The sequence below is a fragment of the Agelaius phoeniceus genome, chromosome 1 (assembly GCF_051311805.1).
Source record: "Agelaius phoeniceus isolate bAgePho1 chromosome 1, bAgePho1.hap1, whole genome shotgun sequence".
In the NCBI taxonomy this organism is placed as follows: Eukaryota; Metazoa; Chordata; class Aves; order Passeriformes; family Icteridae; genus Agelaius; species Agelaius phoeniceus.
Window position 1 is genome coordinate 89618997 of NC_135265.1, and position 17748 is coordinate 89636744.

The following is a 17748-nucleotide window of genomic DNA, read 5'->3' on the forward strand; positions in this document are numbered from 1 at the left end:
ATTAAAAAAAAAAAAAAAACAAAAAACAACCAACCCAGCTTTTTAAAAATTCTGTGTCATTGCCAGTCCTGGGAACACTGGAGGCCCCAAATCAGGCACCCTCCGGTATAGTTTTTATGAAGATCCCCCAATGCAGGGAAGAATGATGCATCTGACTCCATGGATTCAGAAGGCTAATTAATTACTTTATTATACTATACTATATTAAAGAGATACATACTATACTACATCATAATTACTTCTAACTTACTTCTAACTTACTTCTAACTACTACTTACTTCTACTACTAGTCTGCCCGAGAGTCGTGACCCACACACGTGGATCCAACTGGTCACCTCCGGTAAACAATCTCCGGAATACATTCCACCTGCACACAAACACAGGAGCAGCAAATGAGGTAAGAATTGGTTTGATCATTCTTTTCTCTGCTTTTCCAGGAAAAACCCTGAGAGAGAGAATTGTCTCTCTCTGTTCAGAGAATGTGAATCCCACACTCTGGGAGGCCCTGCTCAATGCCCTGCACAGCGCACACGGCAGCACCAGCCAGAGCCCTGTGTGCCTTCTCCACTAAAATACAGCCCAAATACAGAATTTAGTGACAACATGACCAAGGACAGCAGAGAACTTTCCAGGTTTTATTTTTATCTTTTCATTTATCACAGTACAATAACGTGAGTTAACCAAAAAAAGAAAAAAAAAAAATCTAGTGCCAACTTCCACGGTGTCAAGTGCTCCACTCCAAACCATGAGTGTCCATTAGAAGTCAAAAAGTGTTGCTCCAGGCTTACAGTGACATTACCTTCCAGAGGACTTGGTCATGGAGGTTGCCACTATAATTTTGTGCTGTTTCCAGAGAGCAACCCATCCCATGGCTCCAGACTCCACATTTCCCTGAGTCGGGTTTGGTTCTTCTCACACCAGCCCACGGGATCTGGGAGAGAAAAGGGGCCAAGGGCGTGTGCAATTCAATTTCCATTTTGATAAAAGACAAATCCTATGGTACATTTTGCCAGGATGGCAAATCCAAGGTCTGTAAACACAGCCAGAGCAACACAGCAACTGGAGGAAGACGATGGGATAAGTGCAACTAAGGCAAAAGGGAGTAACTTCTGTTTTGACACGATCATGGCAGATTGTTGGGCTGAGGAAACGATTCAGTAGCAAAACAGGTATCACAGTACACCTGAACTACAGAATCAGTGAGACTATAGCTTAAGCTTGATTATTTATATTTACAAACTCTGAAGAATATTTAAAATCACATCTTCCTTCCCCTTCCTCCCACAATTGCAGTCTGCTGCACTTTTGAAAAGCACAGATGCTGGCTTTTACTGAATTTAAGGCTATTCTGACAAAAAAAAAATGTTTTCAACTCCCCTCTCCAAAACTAAGTATAAAAGTCAATTCACTCTAGAATGTCTTGGATAACTCTAAATACAACCATCTGTTTTCCAAAACAAATCAACTCATTTTTATATTTGGAAGACAAAACAATTTATACTGCAGAAGTTGGTCTTCATACACATACTTCTGTCCTAGAGACCAAACTGCTTAGCACTGCAAGGTAAATGTGGCTCAGGGCACCCACCCTCTGCTGAACACAGATGTGCTGGTGGGAGAGGCTCACCATCACTCTCTTTGCCTCAAAGTACCAGACCATCAAAAGATCTGCTGTGGAACATCCTGAAGTTAATCCTCCTTGCTCTGAGACAGGCTGAGGATGTACTCACACAAGCACATCTAAGGAAGCAGCGATTTCTGGGGAAGACTGTTGGGAAGACGATGTCTGCCTGTAAATGTTCTCACCCAAGAGAGAAATCTACACAGGAACAGCAGAAATGGACACAGTCCTGGCCATGACCACAGCTCTCAGTTCTCTCCCTGGGCACAGGGGGATTCTTGCTTATTGTACATGCACCTGTGAAAGCTCAACACATTAGAGAGCCCACATCTGGGAGGGTGAGGATCCTTTCCATCATAGGAAAGTGGTTGATTTTGCATTCCCTGAATTAGGCAAGTGTTGCTGGTGGTTTAAGAGTCAGCTGAATCTGGTCCAGAAGCAGCCACAGGATAGGCATGGCTTCACAAAAATGACTATGACTGATGCTTCCTCCTCTTAACTCCAAAGTGCTGGGAAAATGCAGCATGACAGACTAGTTAGCCTAGGGAAAAATCTTCCACAGTCCTACCATACCAAATCCTAACATGATAGATAAGGTTACTAGGAGTTAAGACTATGAAATCCTCCATAGATGCTGATAAGAGAATTTCATAAGGAAAAAATAAAAGCTCGGAGTAACTGGTTAACAGCAAAACATATGGCAACTCAAATCTTGGTATGATCAGCCAGCATTTTTAGAATATAAGTGACCCTTTGTAATGCACAGCTATTACTTCATTTACTTTCAATGGCATTTTTCACTAAAAAGAAAATGTTCCTCCAATTACGAACATCAAAGACAATACTGTAATAATAACACTTCAGGTATTATTTAAACTTTATAACTTATCAGAAGTTAAGATCTTTTTACATACATTTTCTACATTTATCTTGAAAGGACAGCTAACCTTAAAACATATGGATAATGCCTCACTACCTAAGGGCCAATTCTAAACATTCTCAGTCTGACTCATTTGGGATGAAGAGTTTATTTCTTGCACAGAAAGAGGCTCCTTCCCAGTCCCTGCTTTGCTGGCTGCTGTGTATCTGGCTGACCTCCCAATGAGGAGCATCAGTGAAAAAGCAGCTCCTGTACATTTATGTTACCTACAGGCTGACATGCTCCACAGTCTGCTCAGAACCTCTGAGCAACCACTGCAAAGTTGGCTGTACCCACTCAAAGTTTGGGTCTCCTGCAAAAGCTGACTTCTCACCTAACAGAGAAGGTTAAGCACAGTACATATGTGACTGCAAGACTCAGCCATAACCCTCACACAGATGGCATTGCTAAAATAAACCTGTGTCTCTTTGCAACATGTTATAAAAATTCACTGATTGCCTTAACAGTCTGGAATAATCACTGCATTTTCCCATTAAATATATCATCACGAATTCAGTAAATTCAGAAAAAAGTATAAAAAAACTTTTCAAAATAGCTCCTCCATTATACCTTGCTTGAAGTGAACCCTTGGTATTTGAGCAGCATGAGTAATCTCATTTCATTTCTCAACTCAAGACAGAACACAAATAATAAAAATACAAATAATCTATAAAAACCACAGTACATCAGAAATCTGTGTAAAAAACATACATCTGTATCAAGGAGCTCAGTAACAACTTAAAGCACCACTCAAAATTAAGTACCATACATGTTACAGTACATTCCATTTATTATGACAATTTAAGGCTAAAATAGGTACGACTCCCTTATAGTCAAGCTTTCTTATATTTATAAATGCATACAAACATTAAGTAGATACAAATGTGTAGGGGTTTTTTATTGCTCTGAACTGTCTACTAGAATGTTCAGCTTTCCCAGATGTTGTCTCAGTTTGCCTTTTTCAATCTAGCTGTAGTCCTACAACTGCAACTTATGGCACTTGTACGATTATAGACCTTCTTTGATTTGAGCTGTAAATAAATTCAAAGATATATCAGACAAAACTGCCCACCACTGAAAACTTCATAACTTAGTTAACTAAACTATCTTATTGTCCATAAGATACACAATTCACAAAGATTAGCTCAGCCATTCTTCAGGAAGGATTTCTTTTCAAAATAATAGTTCTAACCAAGCGGCAAACAAGACAACCAGCAAGAAATGATTGACTGGTGCCAGTCTAACAGACTGGGCTTTGAGGGGAAAAAAAAACAGGAAGCTGGATATGTGCTCCAAAACAAAGAGCAAACTTTTCTTCTTGCTCATAGAGCAATTATGTTTCCTAATTACGTAAGGCGATGCCTCATTCTGCCAGTGCCAAATTCTTGGACTGCAGCTTGTCCATTTCTTGGCCAATGTTCCCTTCAATGGTATCACACTGGGCAAGAAAAACCTGAGAATAAAAAACAAACAAATGTTATTGAATACACAGTTTGCACCCGGAGGTGTTTCTGAAGAACTGAAAGTACAGTTCCTATAGTGAATTTGGAGATGTCAACTCAACAACCACTTTCCAGTTGTTTTGGTAATAGCCTATGCACATCTGCATTTACCCAGAATCCAACAGAAACGTGACACTGGATAAGGCTAATAAGGATAACAGCATGGCTGCCCACCATCACCAGTCCAGATGATGACATTCAGTTGATCCAAAGTTCATAAATGACAATAGGAAACACAAAGGTTCAGACAAGTTAGTGCTTCATTCAGTTTGGAACATGACTTCTAAGCTCCTTTCTAACACATACCTCAGAGGCCAAGGCTGGGAGGGACAAACCTGCTCTAACTTAAAACAAGCTTTCATTAAACCAAGACCTTTTCGACTTCACAAGGCACCATTGAACCTTCATCTGGTGTTCCTCAAAAAACAGAAGGCTCCATTCAAAAAAAAGCAGTCCACAGCATCTTATGCTTTCTTAGAACCTGCCCACGAGCTCTCACAAGTAACACACAGAGAGCAACTGACAGCCAGCAGCCTCTGGTCACTTTGCTCAGCCTGTACACAGCACAACATGCCAGCACTTTAAGCCAATAAACTGTTTTAGGCCAGCCCCAAGGTATGCAAGTACAGTGCACTTCCTGAGAAAGATTCTCCCATTAGCTCTTCGTGTCTCGCCTTTGTTTTTGCTACGTCTGCACCAGACTGACAGTCAAACCAGACATTTCATGTTATTAAATTAAAATGACAGTAAGAAAGCACTTTCCTTGTAGAGCAGCAAACTATTGTGCCATGTGAATGTTCCTCAACCATTACACCGCTTTGAATCATCTGTTTCCAACCAATCCCTTGAGCTGTCATCAACTCACGTCTGTAAGAACTTGAGTGATGAAAAAGTGAAGGTGGTAACAAAATGCAGTTGAGGGCTGCTACTCTTTCATAGTTATCTTCCCACCCTGGAAGATATGTGACTGCCAGCAGTAGAGGGCAGTTAATAGCTCCCCCTTGCTTTCATGGATACTTAAAAATAATAAGCACAACTTGCCACTGTTTTCTTGTTCTTGCTCTGGAAAAACAAACTGTTGTTGACAGCTCTGGTCTGAAACCCCTGAGGATTCTTCTGGAGTCCTCAAAGGGTTCATAACCCACAGCTGCATAATGCTGTGCATATAAAAGCACATAAATAATTCTGATCTCTGCTCAACAGAACCCCTTTTATGCAGTTCTTTTAACAGCAGTTCTTAAACAAAGCCCCACTTACTTCTGCTGTAACTTCACCCAAGAGTGGAGATCCTGTAGCTTCCACAAAGTTGACAGCCACCACTCTATTACAAGTTTTGCTGCCTTGGTTAGGCACATGGAATCAGGAGTGTGTTCAGAACCCCCATATAACACAGCCACACCAGCAACCACCTTCATTCCCATTTGCATTACCTGAACTTATCTCAATAATTGAGTACAAAGTGCTTTGTTCCTAAAGCTGTAACTAAAACCATTTCTCCTATAAAGTACTTTTTGATGGGCCTTCCTCTAAAATAGATGGCTATTCTAAAAAAGCTTGTGAAACATCAATGGGAGATATTTAACAAGGTTATAATAAAAGACAAAATCATTCAATTCTATATATGAATGCAAGGTACTTCCACAAACAATTTTTAGGAGCCCAACCTGTCACTAAGGTTAGCACAATAGAAATAAAAACAGTAACACAAATAGCATTACCCTTCATTTATGTAATTTTGAGTGGAGGGAACTGAGTTCCAGTATTTACTAACAAACCTTCAGTTCAAGGTCTCTAAGAAAGCAATGCCTAGAAATCTACAAGCATCATACAAAAGCAATTAAACCCTCCATCCCCAGCACAGCTACTTTGCTGTACAGATCTCAAAGATCTACTCTCCAAAGAAATTTGGTGCATTGCAGTATAAGCTAAATTTTCCAAAGAACACCTCTGGCAAGGTCAGGAGTAGGTCAGCAGGAGTTACAGTTAACTGCATCCTTGTGCCCAGACCTCAGGCATTACTCCAGTCCATCAAGATTCAAAAAAGGAGGAGTGATCAATCCCATTGTCTTTACAAGTTATCAGAATTACTTCACAACATCAGGCAGCCATAAGACGAGCCATTAATGTAAATAACAAACATTATCTGAAAATAGCATGACCTATGACTGTACTTTGTCTGCTATTTTACTCAAAGGGAGGTCATACAAAATACCGATGTAAGAACAAATACTGAAAAAATCTAAACAGCACATTTTCACAAAGAAAACTCACCTGGACCCTCTTCACTAACCCCTTCTTTTTCAGTTTGCAGTCACTGAAATTCTCTGGCAGATTCTGCAGTAAAATAAGCAAACAAGTTGATGCAGGTTAATGCTGAAATGAACAAATTAGACTTACAGCAAAAACTGGAATTACCAAAGAATCCTCTGAATAGGCATCCTGTCATGCCTGCTCAGTAAGGATGATTATACAAGAAAGAATCTATAAGAAAAACTTATTAAAAAGCCAGGGATGCAGCTGACTGCAAAGAACAGAGACAGCAAACCTACCACGTGTCTTTAGGGAATATACAGCAACAGACTACACACACTGCTTTTTCTGCTGTGGTGTGTGTTAACTGTTCTTCAGAGCTTTTTCAGAGATTAAAACATGAACAAATTTCTTAGAAATACATTCACTCAATCACTTGCCATCATTGGAATGTATCATTAGTAATGCAGCCATTGCCAGTCTAAGCTGTACATTTGATCATCCCTGGAATGTACTCATGGAAGGCAACAGATGTGAAGTGTTACACAATGTCAGCTTTTCATTTAATTCAAACTGCATCATTTTATGTACTCCTGCCACCCATTATGTTCATGTATGTCATCCTGGCAAGTGTTACCTGCTTTGTCCTTTTTTGAGCTATGTGAAACCGGGGCATTGCTGAGGAATGGTGCTCAGCTTTATGATTTTTTTCTCAACAGATGTACAGATGATTATCATTATATAAAGTTTATGTGAACATTCTTAAAAACACTGTGTTCTCACTGGTGAAAATGCATAAAAATCTTGGGAGTTTCTCACTAGTTTACCTTTTATTTTCCACCCTAAGTCCAGACCAAGAACACAGGTTTCCCTAACCTAATCTGTTTCATTTCAGCCAAAATGTCAACACAGCTGGGAGGTTTAGATACATAATCTTTTGTAAAAATCAAAATACAAACAACAACAACAACAACAAAAAAAGGTGCTCTTTTCTTTTATTGTTCAGACAAATGGATTCTACTCTCCCTGTTTGCTGCCCATGCTGTGTGCACTGGTGTGAGGCACTTCAACTGGGCCGTGTCACCTCCCTGTGGGAACACTCCTTATCTCCTCAGCGGTGTTTCCCTCTTGAGCTCTAACAGCATGAAGGCTACAGTAGAAAGCTACAACCTAGTGTCCATTACTGAAACTTGGTAGGAAAGTAACAAAACTGTAATGAGTACAGAGGCTAAGGGGGGATGAAGTGGAGGATAGAAAAGGGTGGAAAGTTGCCAACCCAGATATAACAATATGGAAAATTACAGGGAGAAAATGTGGTTGCTGCTCCCTAGATGGAATGAGGTCAGCATGCCCGACTTCCCACAAATAAACACTAAGGGGGCCCAAAGAGAAGGTGCACTGGAGACACCATGGCCAGAGTCTGTCCAAAAGGATTTTGGGGGAAGAGAGGATTTTGGGGCAAGAGGGGGAACATGGTGATACCTTGTAGCTGATAAGCCACGTAACAGCTGTCAGCCAAGGAAGGAAAAAGATTTCCTGCTGTTGAACCAGCAACTGTGGCAAAATCACAGATGCCCACTTCCATTCCAAAGTTTACCTTGGATGAAATACTGATGTATGGCTCCAGCCTCAAAGGTCACCTCAGATGTAATACTGACATCACCCACCTCCAAAGTACAACCACCCCCCAGTGAACATGATGCATGACTAGAGTCACTCTAGCTCCACCTAAACGTAAAAATAAGAGTAAGTTAAAAATGGCATAAATATAGGAAAGACTCCATTATTGGGTATTAGAGCTTTAAGTACATTTTTGCAGCCAGATACTACCACCAGCAATCTTGTCAAGAGTTTTCTATTGTATTAATAAAGGAGGGCTATTCTATAAACTGGTAAAGTGAGTCCTTCAAGGGCACTTAAGAGTCACTGGCAGCAGGTAACATTTGACTGTGGATAACCAAGACGGGGTCCCTCTCATGCTGTTGTGTCCTTAATTTGTCCCTGAATCTTGCCTGGGGCACCAACAGACCAACTAAAGGTGTGGAAGTCCAGGAGGGGCCTCTCTGTTTGCATGTGACCCCAAGCAGGTCAGGTGAACCACCCCTGCACCAAGTGAGCTGCTCAGGGAAGGGTAACAGGACACTCACAGACTGCTGGGCACAAGGTCTCAGGTAACCTGGGGCACTGACACACAAATCAAACAGAAAGGGCTGGAAAAAACCTTCCCTTTCAGGTGACAATGTTCCTTGAGCTTTAGAAATACCTTTCTCTGAAGGTCTGATTTCATGTTTACAATTCACGCTAAGAGATTAAAGTATTATAGTAAGAAATGTTTGTCACATTTTTATTGATTCAGATAAATTCAAAAAATTTAGCAATCTTTAATAAAGTCTCATCTTATTTTAAGTGGAAAAACTTCCCACATGTCTGGAAAATATTTGTTACAGGAACAGTGGTGGGATTTTTTTCAGAATACGTCTTGCTTTTAATCCCTGAAATGTTAATTTCATATGGATTTATCCAATGACAAGTATAGCAGAGACAAGGAGACAGTTAAATTTCATCAGAACGGCCTGTTAATTTAAGTAAGTTCTACAGAGGAACTATAATTTTAAAAAATCTTCAGGAAAGGAGGATGGGCCACCAGAGCACAACTATGAGTCAGTAGTGCTAATCAACATCCTCAATACTGATAGATGCAATTTGACAGATTTGTTGTGAATTTATGTTAGCAAAATCAGTGACTGGTATTTCAGAAGAGAAAGTTTTTTTCAATTCTTAGAACAATCTGTTCTCTGCAATATTGTCTTTTTAGATTAAAAAAATCTGCCATTTAATAGGAGACCATCTTGAGGACAAAGTGAGTGCTCCCACTGCAATATTGGTGAAAACATTCATTAAAACAGAGCTGGGTCGCAGGTACATACTGTCATAGGTCATGCCTGTGGATTCAAATCTTCCTACTGATTTCAGAAAAATTTTGCTTTTTCTTGATAAACCCTTTCAGATATTTAAAAAACTGGTCCAGATGACCAAGTAAAACATTTCCTGTGTTCCTCTCACTGAGATTTGTAATAAATAGTGTACTTTGACTTCTATTCCTGGACCAATTGTCTTAACTGATGAAAAAAATAGCACATCTGTGAATGCACACACACAAATTTTCTAGTATTGAACAAGACTCAACTGACTTCTTCTTGAAGAAAACTTCTAAGATCTGTAGCTTATGGCAATGTCTGACTGTGTCAGACAAATTAAAATTTTCTAAGATGCCATGAAAGCAATAGCTATTTAAACACATTTATGTTACAATGCTTAAGTTACAGATGCTCTACCCAAAAGCATCCCTTCAGGACTTTTCCTTCACATCTCTGGCAGTGACAGCACTTTTTCTCTCACACCCCACTACTGTATGATTATAAACTTACTTCTCCACCTTCCAAATCCCATATTTTAAATTCATAATTGTTGAATGCATGGTGTCTTGTAAAAGTATTTAGTTCCAAACTCAGCTCCTCTAATTAATGAGCTTGTCTGCTACCAGTAAGAGTCATACTCCTAGAATAGAAGGAAAACAGTATGCAGGCTTCCTCACCCTTATCTCTCTGTAACCAACCAAATCTCATTTGCATATGTGAGTGATCCAAATAACACACAGCAGCTGAGACACCTTAATGAGTTGTGACAATTCTGCCAAAGAAAAAAGCTGGAATATTTATAGTGTGAGCTTGCTGGTATGTTTGACTTCTACAATGCATCATCCATTCTTCTCAGTCAGTCACATTTTTCCCCTCTATTTTTTAACATGTTGTTGACTCAATCAACAGCACCTCTACATGTTCAATAGCATTTAACACATGTGTCACAACTAGCTTTTCACTTGACTACTGGAAAGAATGCTAATTACTTGTATAAACCAATTTTACAATAAGATAAAATACAGCTTTGCATTTCTATTTGCCATTTTCTACTCCAGTGGAACTCATTTATTGCTCATACACATCCCTCACTACCAGTCTGTACTGCTGCCTCCACAGAGTGCACAACCACAACAGAGCTGAGTGCTGCCTCAGTAAGTTGGTGCCCTGTTCATTTGACCTGGTGTGACACCAGCACTTTGAACTCTCACATTTTATGTAAATATTCCATCCACCTACATGTATTTAGTCTGCAAGATTGCACATTAGTCCAGTTTTCATGACAAATGTCACAGCCAGCTTTGTATATTAAAAGAAACAAATATGTGCAATGTAACTGCAATCACTGTCAATCCAAACCCTCACTTATTTAAAAAAAAAACCAAAAAACTCAACTTTTCAATGTCAAATGTCAGAGGCTCTTATTCAATAAAGTAACAATTACTACAGATTTTGGAAGAAATTACTTGTAATTAGTCTAAGCTCTGGCTGCTCCACTTTCTCATGAAACAAAGTACAGGGACTCCATTATTTCCCAAATGTAAACATCAAGTTACTGATTATAAGTCTTCTAAAACATTGTGCTAGACCTAAGATCCCTTGTCCAGTACTATGTAGAGTATTTTGGATAAGGAGATACAGCACAGCATGCTTTCTGTTTAAACCACACAAAAAGTAACAGAATTAAAAGTAAACTTGGGAAATTTGAATTTGGATTATTCTGGAAGCAGTGAAGCAGTTTTACAAGGCTGCCTGCTGGGTTCCAGAACTGCCCCCAGAATACAAGTAGTGAGGTTTTTTCCAAATAGGATTTGGTATCAAAACTTGAAGGGGTCAGAAATAAGCTTGAACCCCATCCAATTGAGACAGTTGTTGCCACCTTACTGATATTTTCATGACAACACATAGTAAATCTGCCATTTCAAGCAGGAAATCAGTTATATGAAGTCTTTATGTCTAACAGCATTCAATAACAGTCAGCACAATATTCTCCTTTATATGAGGCACAAAATGAAACAGAAATTTGAAGACTTCAAAATACTTAGAATATAGCAATTTTTTAAAAAAAGTATTTAGAACTGTTGGCTATAACAAGCAGCAAAGACTACATTATCATCATGGGCTTACAATACAAAAGCAGGAAATTAGTTAGTAAGCTTCCACCATTCCCAGGAACACATCCATATTACATAGCATTTGATGATGGCCAGTTCAAATTATTACTCTGATTTGGTCCACTGCTGAACTTTCACAAAGAGTCCATCAAATTAAACTACACTGATTTCACCAGTTATAGGTATTTGCATAGCATATTTCTGAAAAAAAAATCCAAGATAAGGTCACTGTACCAAGGAGGAGACCCAAAGACACCACTACCACAGAAAAGCAGCATTTTCCTTCAGAGCAGGTTATTATGATCTTGATATGCAACATAATTATATAATGAGGCTTACCAGCAGACAGAGAAACCAAGTAAGGAAATACACTGGTTGGGGCAATTTTCTATTTATCTCTGTACAAGACCCTTATTCTCATCTAGCTCTGAGCTACTACATGACACAGGAAGATGTATATTATACTCTGGAAATGTAATGTAAGGTTATGACCCACTAATGACTGTGAATAATTTGGATAGCCAAAAATAAATTTCTTAGTACATTAAAATATCAAGTAAGTTTCTGTTGGTTAGTTACTTACAATGGCATCAATCTGTTCAAGGGTCTTCATGAACTGCTCTGCAGTTCCTTTTATCCTCTTGTCCAGCTGTTTTAGTGCTTCTGCTTGGAGATCCTTTGCTAAAAATCCCTGAAGAAGAAAAAAACAAAATTATTCTATACTCAACACAATACTCACCTTAGAAAATCCACAATGGCAGAAAATATACTTTACTATTTCTGTATTTTCAAGCATGATAGGGACTCCAATCTTAATCTGTATTCTTCTGTATTTTATCAATTCTTGACATGGTAAATGTAAGATCTGTTAGGTTTACTAAAATGATAGACATGTAATAGACCTTCTTCCAGGTATATGTAAGTTATCCCATATGAAACAATATTTACTTTTTTCCAAACATTGCCATGTGTCTATTTTGCAAACTCATAAATGGCATTTGGAATTGACTAAGAATTATTACTGACTCTTGGACATTTAGGAGGGGCAGCTATTACTGACTACTCAAAACCTCCAAACTGTTTTGTTTGGGTTTTTTTACATAGAAAAACCTACTAAATTGCTTTGCAAAGATATAAAGTGATACAAAACTGGCATACCTTCTGGATACTTGTGAACTCTTTATTAACTTCCTCTAACTTATTAGCTATTTGCTCCACTGACTTCTCCAAATCTTTTAACTTCTTTAATTCAGCCTCTTCTTCTGGACTATTCTGTGTATTCAAAAGTACAACATTCACAACTAAGGAACAAATAAAGATACAATGCAGCTAAAAAGCAGCAGTGCTGATACAGACATAAAGGCTTCTGAGGGTTTAGAATACACACTACACTGTGGCTATTCTTTCCATATTTCAATAACAACCAAATCAGCTTCTTCCAAAACTTAATTACAAATATATCTAAATCAGCAATGTATAAAAACACAATTAATGAGATTAATTTGAAGGAAAAAGGAGAAGTGCAATTTTTTTCTTTTTGTCAACTTATCGTTTCTAAAGTATAGGCAATATTTACATCATAAGATTATTACCTCATCCTCAAGTTGCAAAACCAGCCACAAATCATTTCACCAGAAATAACCTAGATGATCAAAGCTCAGTAGCTACAGTTGGGAAAGTTTTTTTTTAAACCAGAAAAATAAGATGAGCAGATAATGTCATCAGTGCACAGAAAGCTCACGAGCACTGACCACAGATTAGGCAGAATCCTGTCAATAATGTAAATCAGAAGCCAGTCAATAATGTAATTTCAGAAAAGTACAAACTGCAGTTATTTGCAGTGTAAATGAGACTGAACTCAACTTGTGTGTAATTTACAAAATTAACACTCCAGCTTGTTTCTGTGTTCAGCAGCTGACTTAGTGACAAAAATGACGATAGTTTAAGGGGAAAAAAGGTCCAAAGTATGCTTACCCTTTTCCCAATCAACATGACTTTGCAACCATTTTTAACACCAAGCGCTGATAATGGTTGTTCCAATTCTTTCAGAGACTTTCCTAAACAAAGAATGAGACAGGAAAAAAATAGTTTAAGTCCAGTTGGTGGCATAAGAATTTAATTTTGTCATCATGGACACCTGATGAAAGCTCACCATCTATAAGAAACATGGCAGATTTATAAGTTACCTTTGTATATCAGTTTCTGAAAAGGAACGGGAACTCCAGTGACTTGTTCAATAAGTACAGCCATGTCTTGTAGTGTAGGTTCACCATCTTCTCGTTGGGAAGCAACTTGAATACTGTGCTTTTCATTACCTAGTAGAAAAAACAGATTAAGAGTAACTCTTATTGTAACTTAGAAAATATTACAGAGAGAATCCATCTCTAATACTTATTACCATTAATGCAGAAAGTTCTCAAATGACAGGCTCTCATGCAGAATCATAATTTTCAATCAAATTATTCTACCACACTTCCTTCCTCTTGAAGTGACTGACCTCAGCTGAAAATTTTGGTTTACACTGGTATAACCTGAAGAGTTTGACTTGGGTGTATTTTACTGGCATAATTTAGCTCTGGCTAAATATTATTCCCTATCTCTTTTTAAGAGTACAGATGGTGTCCAGACATCCCACAAGCTAAAGCATGAAAGCCCACACTATCCTGATATATCCCATTTCCTACTTGAGTCTTTGGTATCTGAGACAATTATCAATTCCTTTGCTCCCTTCTTCTCAAACATGAGAAACAAGCAATCATTGTCTACCCTGTTTCATCTCCACCACCAACCAGAGAGAATTCTCAGAGTACAAAAACTATTTCTCCCCATATACTACTGATAAGCAGACATAACCACTTGGAGAAGTCCCAGCTTCTCTGTCACCTTCCACTTCCTATTCAGACTCCCCAAGATTACTTGCATGCAAACAGGAGGTAGTTCTTAGGGGAAGAAAGGATTATGCCTATTAACCTCTGCTCTGCAACAGACTCTTTTTTCTACCACCCTCTGCTCCCACTCACATAAGGTCTGTCAATCTGAAAGCACCCACAGGAATCAACCACCTCTGGCTGCAAGGGAAATCAAAACAGAAATTTTTTACTCTGCAGGAAGAGAGAACTTAACACATACAACAGAAGAAAAACTACACTCACACCTTTAATTTAAAGAGCGTGTATCTTTTACAAAGGAGAGTGCTAGGAAAATTGATTTTAAAATGCCCCAACCCCCCTACAGGCACATGATAAGTGACACTATATCCTCAAATATTTTAAAGCTTTAAAAAAATTTGTTATTCCGAGATAACTTTAAGCTTAAGATCACATTATGCCCCTCTCACCCAAGCACTTTCCATAAACAGCCCTTCTTATCAGTTTGTTTTGGGGGGGGAAAAAAACCCCACAATCTCAATACATTTCAAAAGGTCATTTTGATATATACAACTGCTTTGTATGAGGGCTCTGCCCATGAGCAATTGAGAGGAAAAAAAAAAAAAAAAACCACTAACTGAGGAAAAAAACAGATGAAGTTTGTGCAACAACAGAACCAGTTTAATTACAAATTATGAGCACCACTTTGGACAGACTGTAAAAAATTTTACTGTAAATTCACAGCAGAGTGAAGTCACCATAAGGAACAACTCATGGGTTGCTCCAGGTGCCAGAGCTGAGATTCCCCTGCAGCCCACAGTGAAGACCACGGTGAAGCAGCTGTGCCCCTGCAACCCATGGAGGATCCCACAGCAGAGCAGGTGGATGCCTGTGACCCTGTGGGAAGCCTGTGCTGGGGCAGGCCCCTGGCAGGGACCTGCAGACCCATGGAGAAAAGAGCCCATGCTGGAGCAGGTTTGCTGGCAGGACTTGTCCCCCTGTGGGGGATGCACACTGGAGCAGTCTGCTCCTGAAGCACTGCAATCTGTAAGAGGAACCCATGCTGGAGCAGGGGAAGAGTGTGAGGAGCCTGAGGAAGGAGCAGCAGAGACAAAGTGTGATGAACTGACCAGAACCCCCATTCCCCTGCACTGCTCAGGCAGGAGGAATTAGAGAATTCAGGAGGAAAGTTTAGCCCGAGGGAAAAGTAGTTTTTTCTCTTTTAGTTCTCACTGTTCTACTCTGATTTGAGTGTTAATAAATGACATGTTCCCAAGTTAAGTCTGTTTTGCCCATGACCTGGTGAGTGCTCTCTCCCTGCCCCTCTCTCAAGCCATGAGCCTTTTGTTGTCTTTTCTGTCCCCCGCCCAGCTGAAAAGGGGAGTGACAGAGTGGCTTTGGTGGGCATCTCATGTCCAGCCAGGGTCTGCCCACCACACTTGCAGACTGTCAAGTCACACATGTGGGTCTACTGTTCTATTTCTCAGTCCTAATTTCCATCTTTCCCACTTTCACTCGTGCACACAAAACTTTACTAAAAATGTTCTGTGCAAAGTGGTCAAGCCACATCTGACAGCTGCAGGTGTAATTAACACAGATGAAGCCCAAGCTGAACAAAGGCTTCTATTTGCTATCCGTTAATGACAAAGTTATGATCAGGTAAGAAAACAATTAGAAAGACAAAAACATTCTCAGACAAGCAGGCTGTTGCCAAACAGCAAGACACTGGAATTATAAATATGTCAAATCATTAAACTGCTGACATTGCAAAATGAAAACCCCCTTAGATCAAATGGAATTCTCTGAAGGCACCAGTGAGCACATGAATCATGATGATTCCAACAAATTATTCCACAAAATTCCTCACCAAAGACTCTTAAATAAAACCACCAGGTGATAAAGGAAACATTTTAACAAAACAATTTCAAGCACAATTTGAAAACACGAATGAGCAATTACAAATAAACAATAATCTTTAGAGGTGGAAACAACATTACCAACATAGGGCAAAAGAAACAAAGGCAGAAATTATTATTCAATTTTTTAAAAATACAATTAAAAATTACTAAGTTTTGCTAACAAAACTCAGCAGAACATCTTGTTGATTTAACACCTTACTATCTTCTTCATTCCTCCTACTGTCTCACTTAGATCCACTTCAAAATTTAACCACGGTGTTTCCCATCTTATTTGTAAGAATTGCGGAGTTCAAGCTGTTCTCAGCCCTTTACAGTAAGGTTTTATATTTGTTTACAGATACATCTTCCCCTCCACCTTTTTCTCCCTCCTCTGGTTTTTGTTTTCGAGGGGGAAAAAAAGCCCACCTCAGCTGGCCTTTGAGTGACCCATTCCATCAGGTCAGCAGCCACCTGTCCTACCAAAGAAACCACTCTCTGTGGCAGCCTTGCAGCTCACTAGCTGCCAACACCCAAGCCTCTTCAACAAACCAGAAGGAAGCCAACTGGGTAGCACCTGCTTTTAACATGCAGTGCTGAGTTCATCAATATATTTCATCTAAATGAAGATTACCCAAACAGCAGAATCACAGAATGGATCACCTTGAAGGGACCACAGTGGGTCATCTGGTCCAACTTCCCTGCCCAAGCAGGGTCATCCTAGAGCATGTGGCACAGGATTGTGTCCAGACAGTTCTTGAATATCTCCAATGAGGGAGACTGCACAACCTTTCTGGGCAAGTTGTACCAAGGCACAGTCACTCCCACAATAAAGAAGTTCTTCCTCGTATTCAGGTGGAACTTCCTGTGCATCAGTTTCTGCCCATTGCCTCTTGTGCTATTGCTGAGCACCACTGAGAAGAGCCTGACTCCATCTTCTCGGAATCCCCCCTTCAGATACTCATTCATATCAATGAGGTCCCCTCTGTCATCTCTCCTCGAGGCTGAACAGGCCCAGCTCCCTCACCTCTTCCTTTTAAGAGAGATGCTCCAGTCCCCCCAAGATGCGACCTGTGCGACGGCCGCCGTGTCACCTGTTCCCCCACCACCCTCGCAGCACACCTACGCCCGCGATCCGGCTGGAGGAGACCCTGGCGAGCCGTGCCCAGTAAGGAGCGAAGCCTCACGGCACAGCCGGACGGACCCCGGGCTGAGCGGGCCCGGGCCGCGCCCCGCCGAGGCCGCCCCTGCTCGCCCCCACCGCCGGTGCAGCCGGGCCCGCCCGCCCCGCAGCGCCCGGTGCCGCTCCGGGCCGGGCCGGGATGGCGGGCGGAGGGGCGGGGAAGGGCCGGGAGCGGCCCCGCGGCCGGAGCTGCGCCCCCCGCCCGCTGGCCCGGGCTCTTACTGTAAGTGACGGTGACGGTCACCGGGGCTCCGGGCGCCGCCATCTCGCCCCGCCACAGGAACCGCCGGCGGCGCTGCCGGGGCGCGCCCCGAGCGCGTCACTTCCGCAGCAGGAACACGGCAATGCCGCTCTGCTGGCCCCACCGCCCCGCGGCTCCCGGCAGCAGCAGCAGCAGCACAGACACGGCCGAGGCGAGAACGGGACCGGTTCCTCCCCGTCCCCAACCAGGCTCCGCCTCTGGAGAACGCCGTGCACGT

At 40.7% G+C, this 17748-nt stretch overlaps 1 protein-coding gene across 2 annotated transcripts; it reads right to left on the minus strand.

Annotated features, from left to right (window-relative positions):
- Positions 1-615: 615 nt before the first annotated feature.
- Positions 616-17732, minus strand: BAG1 (BAG cochaperone 1). Of its 2 annotated transcripts, XM_054632086.2 has the most exons (7): positions 17492-17718; positions 13511-13639; positions 13299-13381; positions 12483-12596; positions 11908-12015; positions 6314-6376; positions 616-3993 (listed from the first exon to the last, which is right to left on the minus strand). In XM_054632086.2, the coding sequence occupies exons 1-7, from the start codon at positions 17532-17534 to the stop codon at positions 3904-3906; spliced, it is 630 nt and encodes a 209-aa protein (XP_054488061.1). In that variant the 5' UTR covers positions 17535-17718; the 3' UTR covers positions 616-3903. The 2 variants fall into 2 exon arrangements, with proteins under 2 accessions (XP_054488061.1, XP_054488069.1); XM_054632094.2 differs by lacking the exon at positions 12483-12596 and having other exon boundaries at positions 17492-17732.
- Positions 17733-17748: the final 16 nt, after the last annotated feature.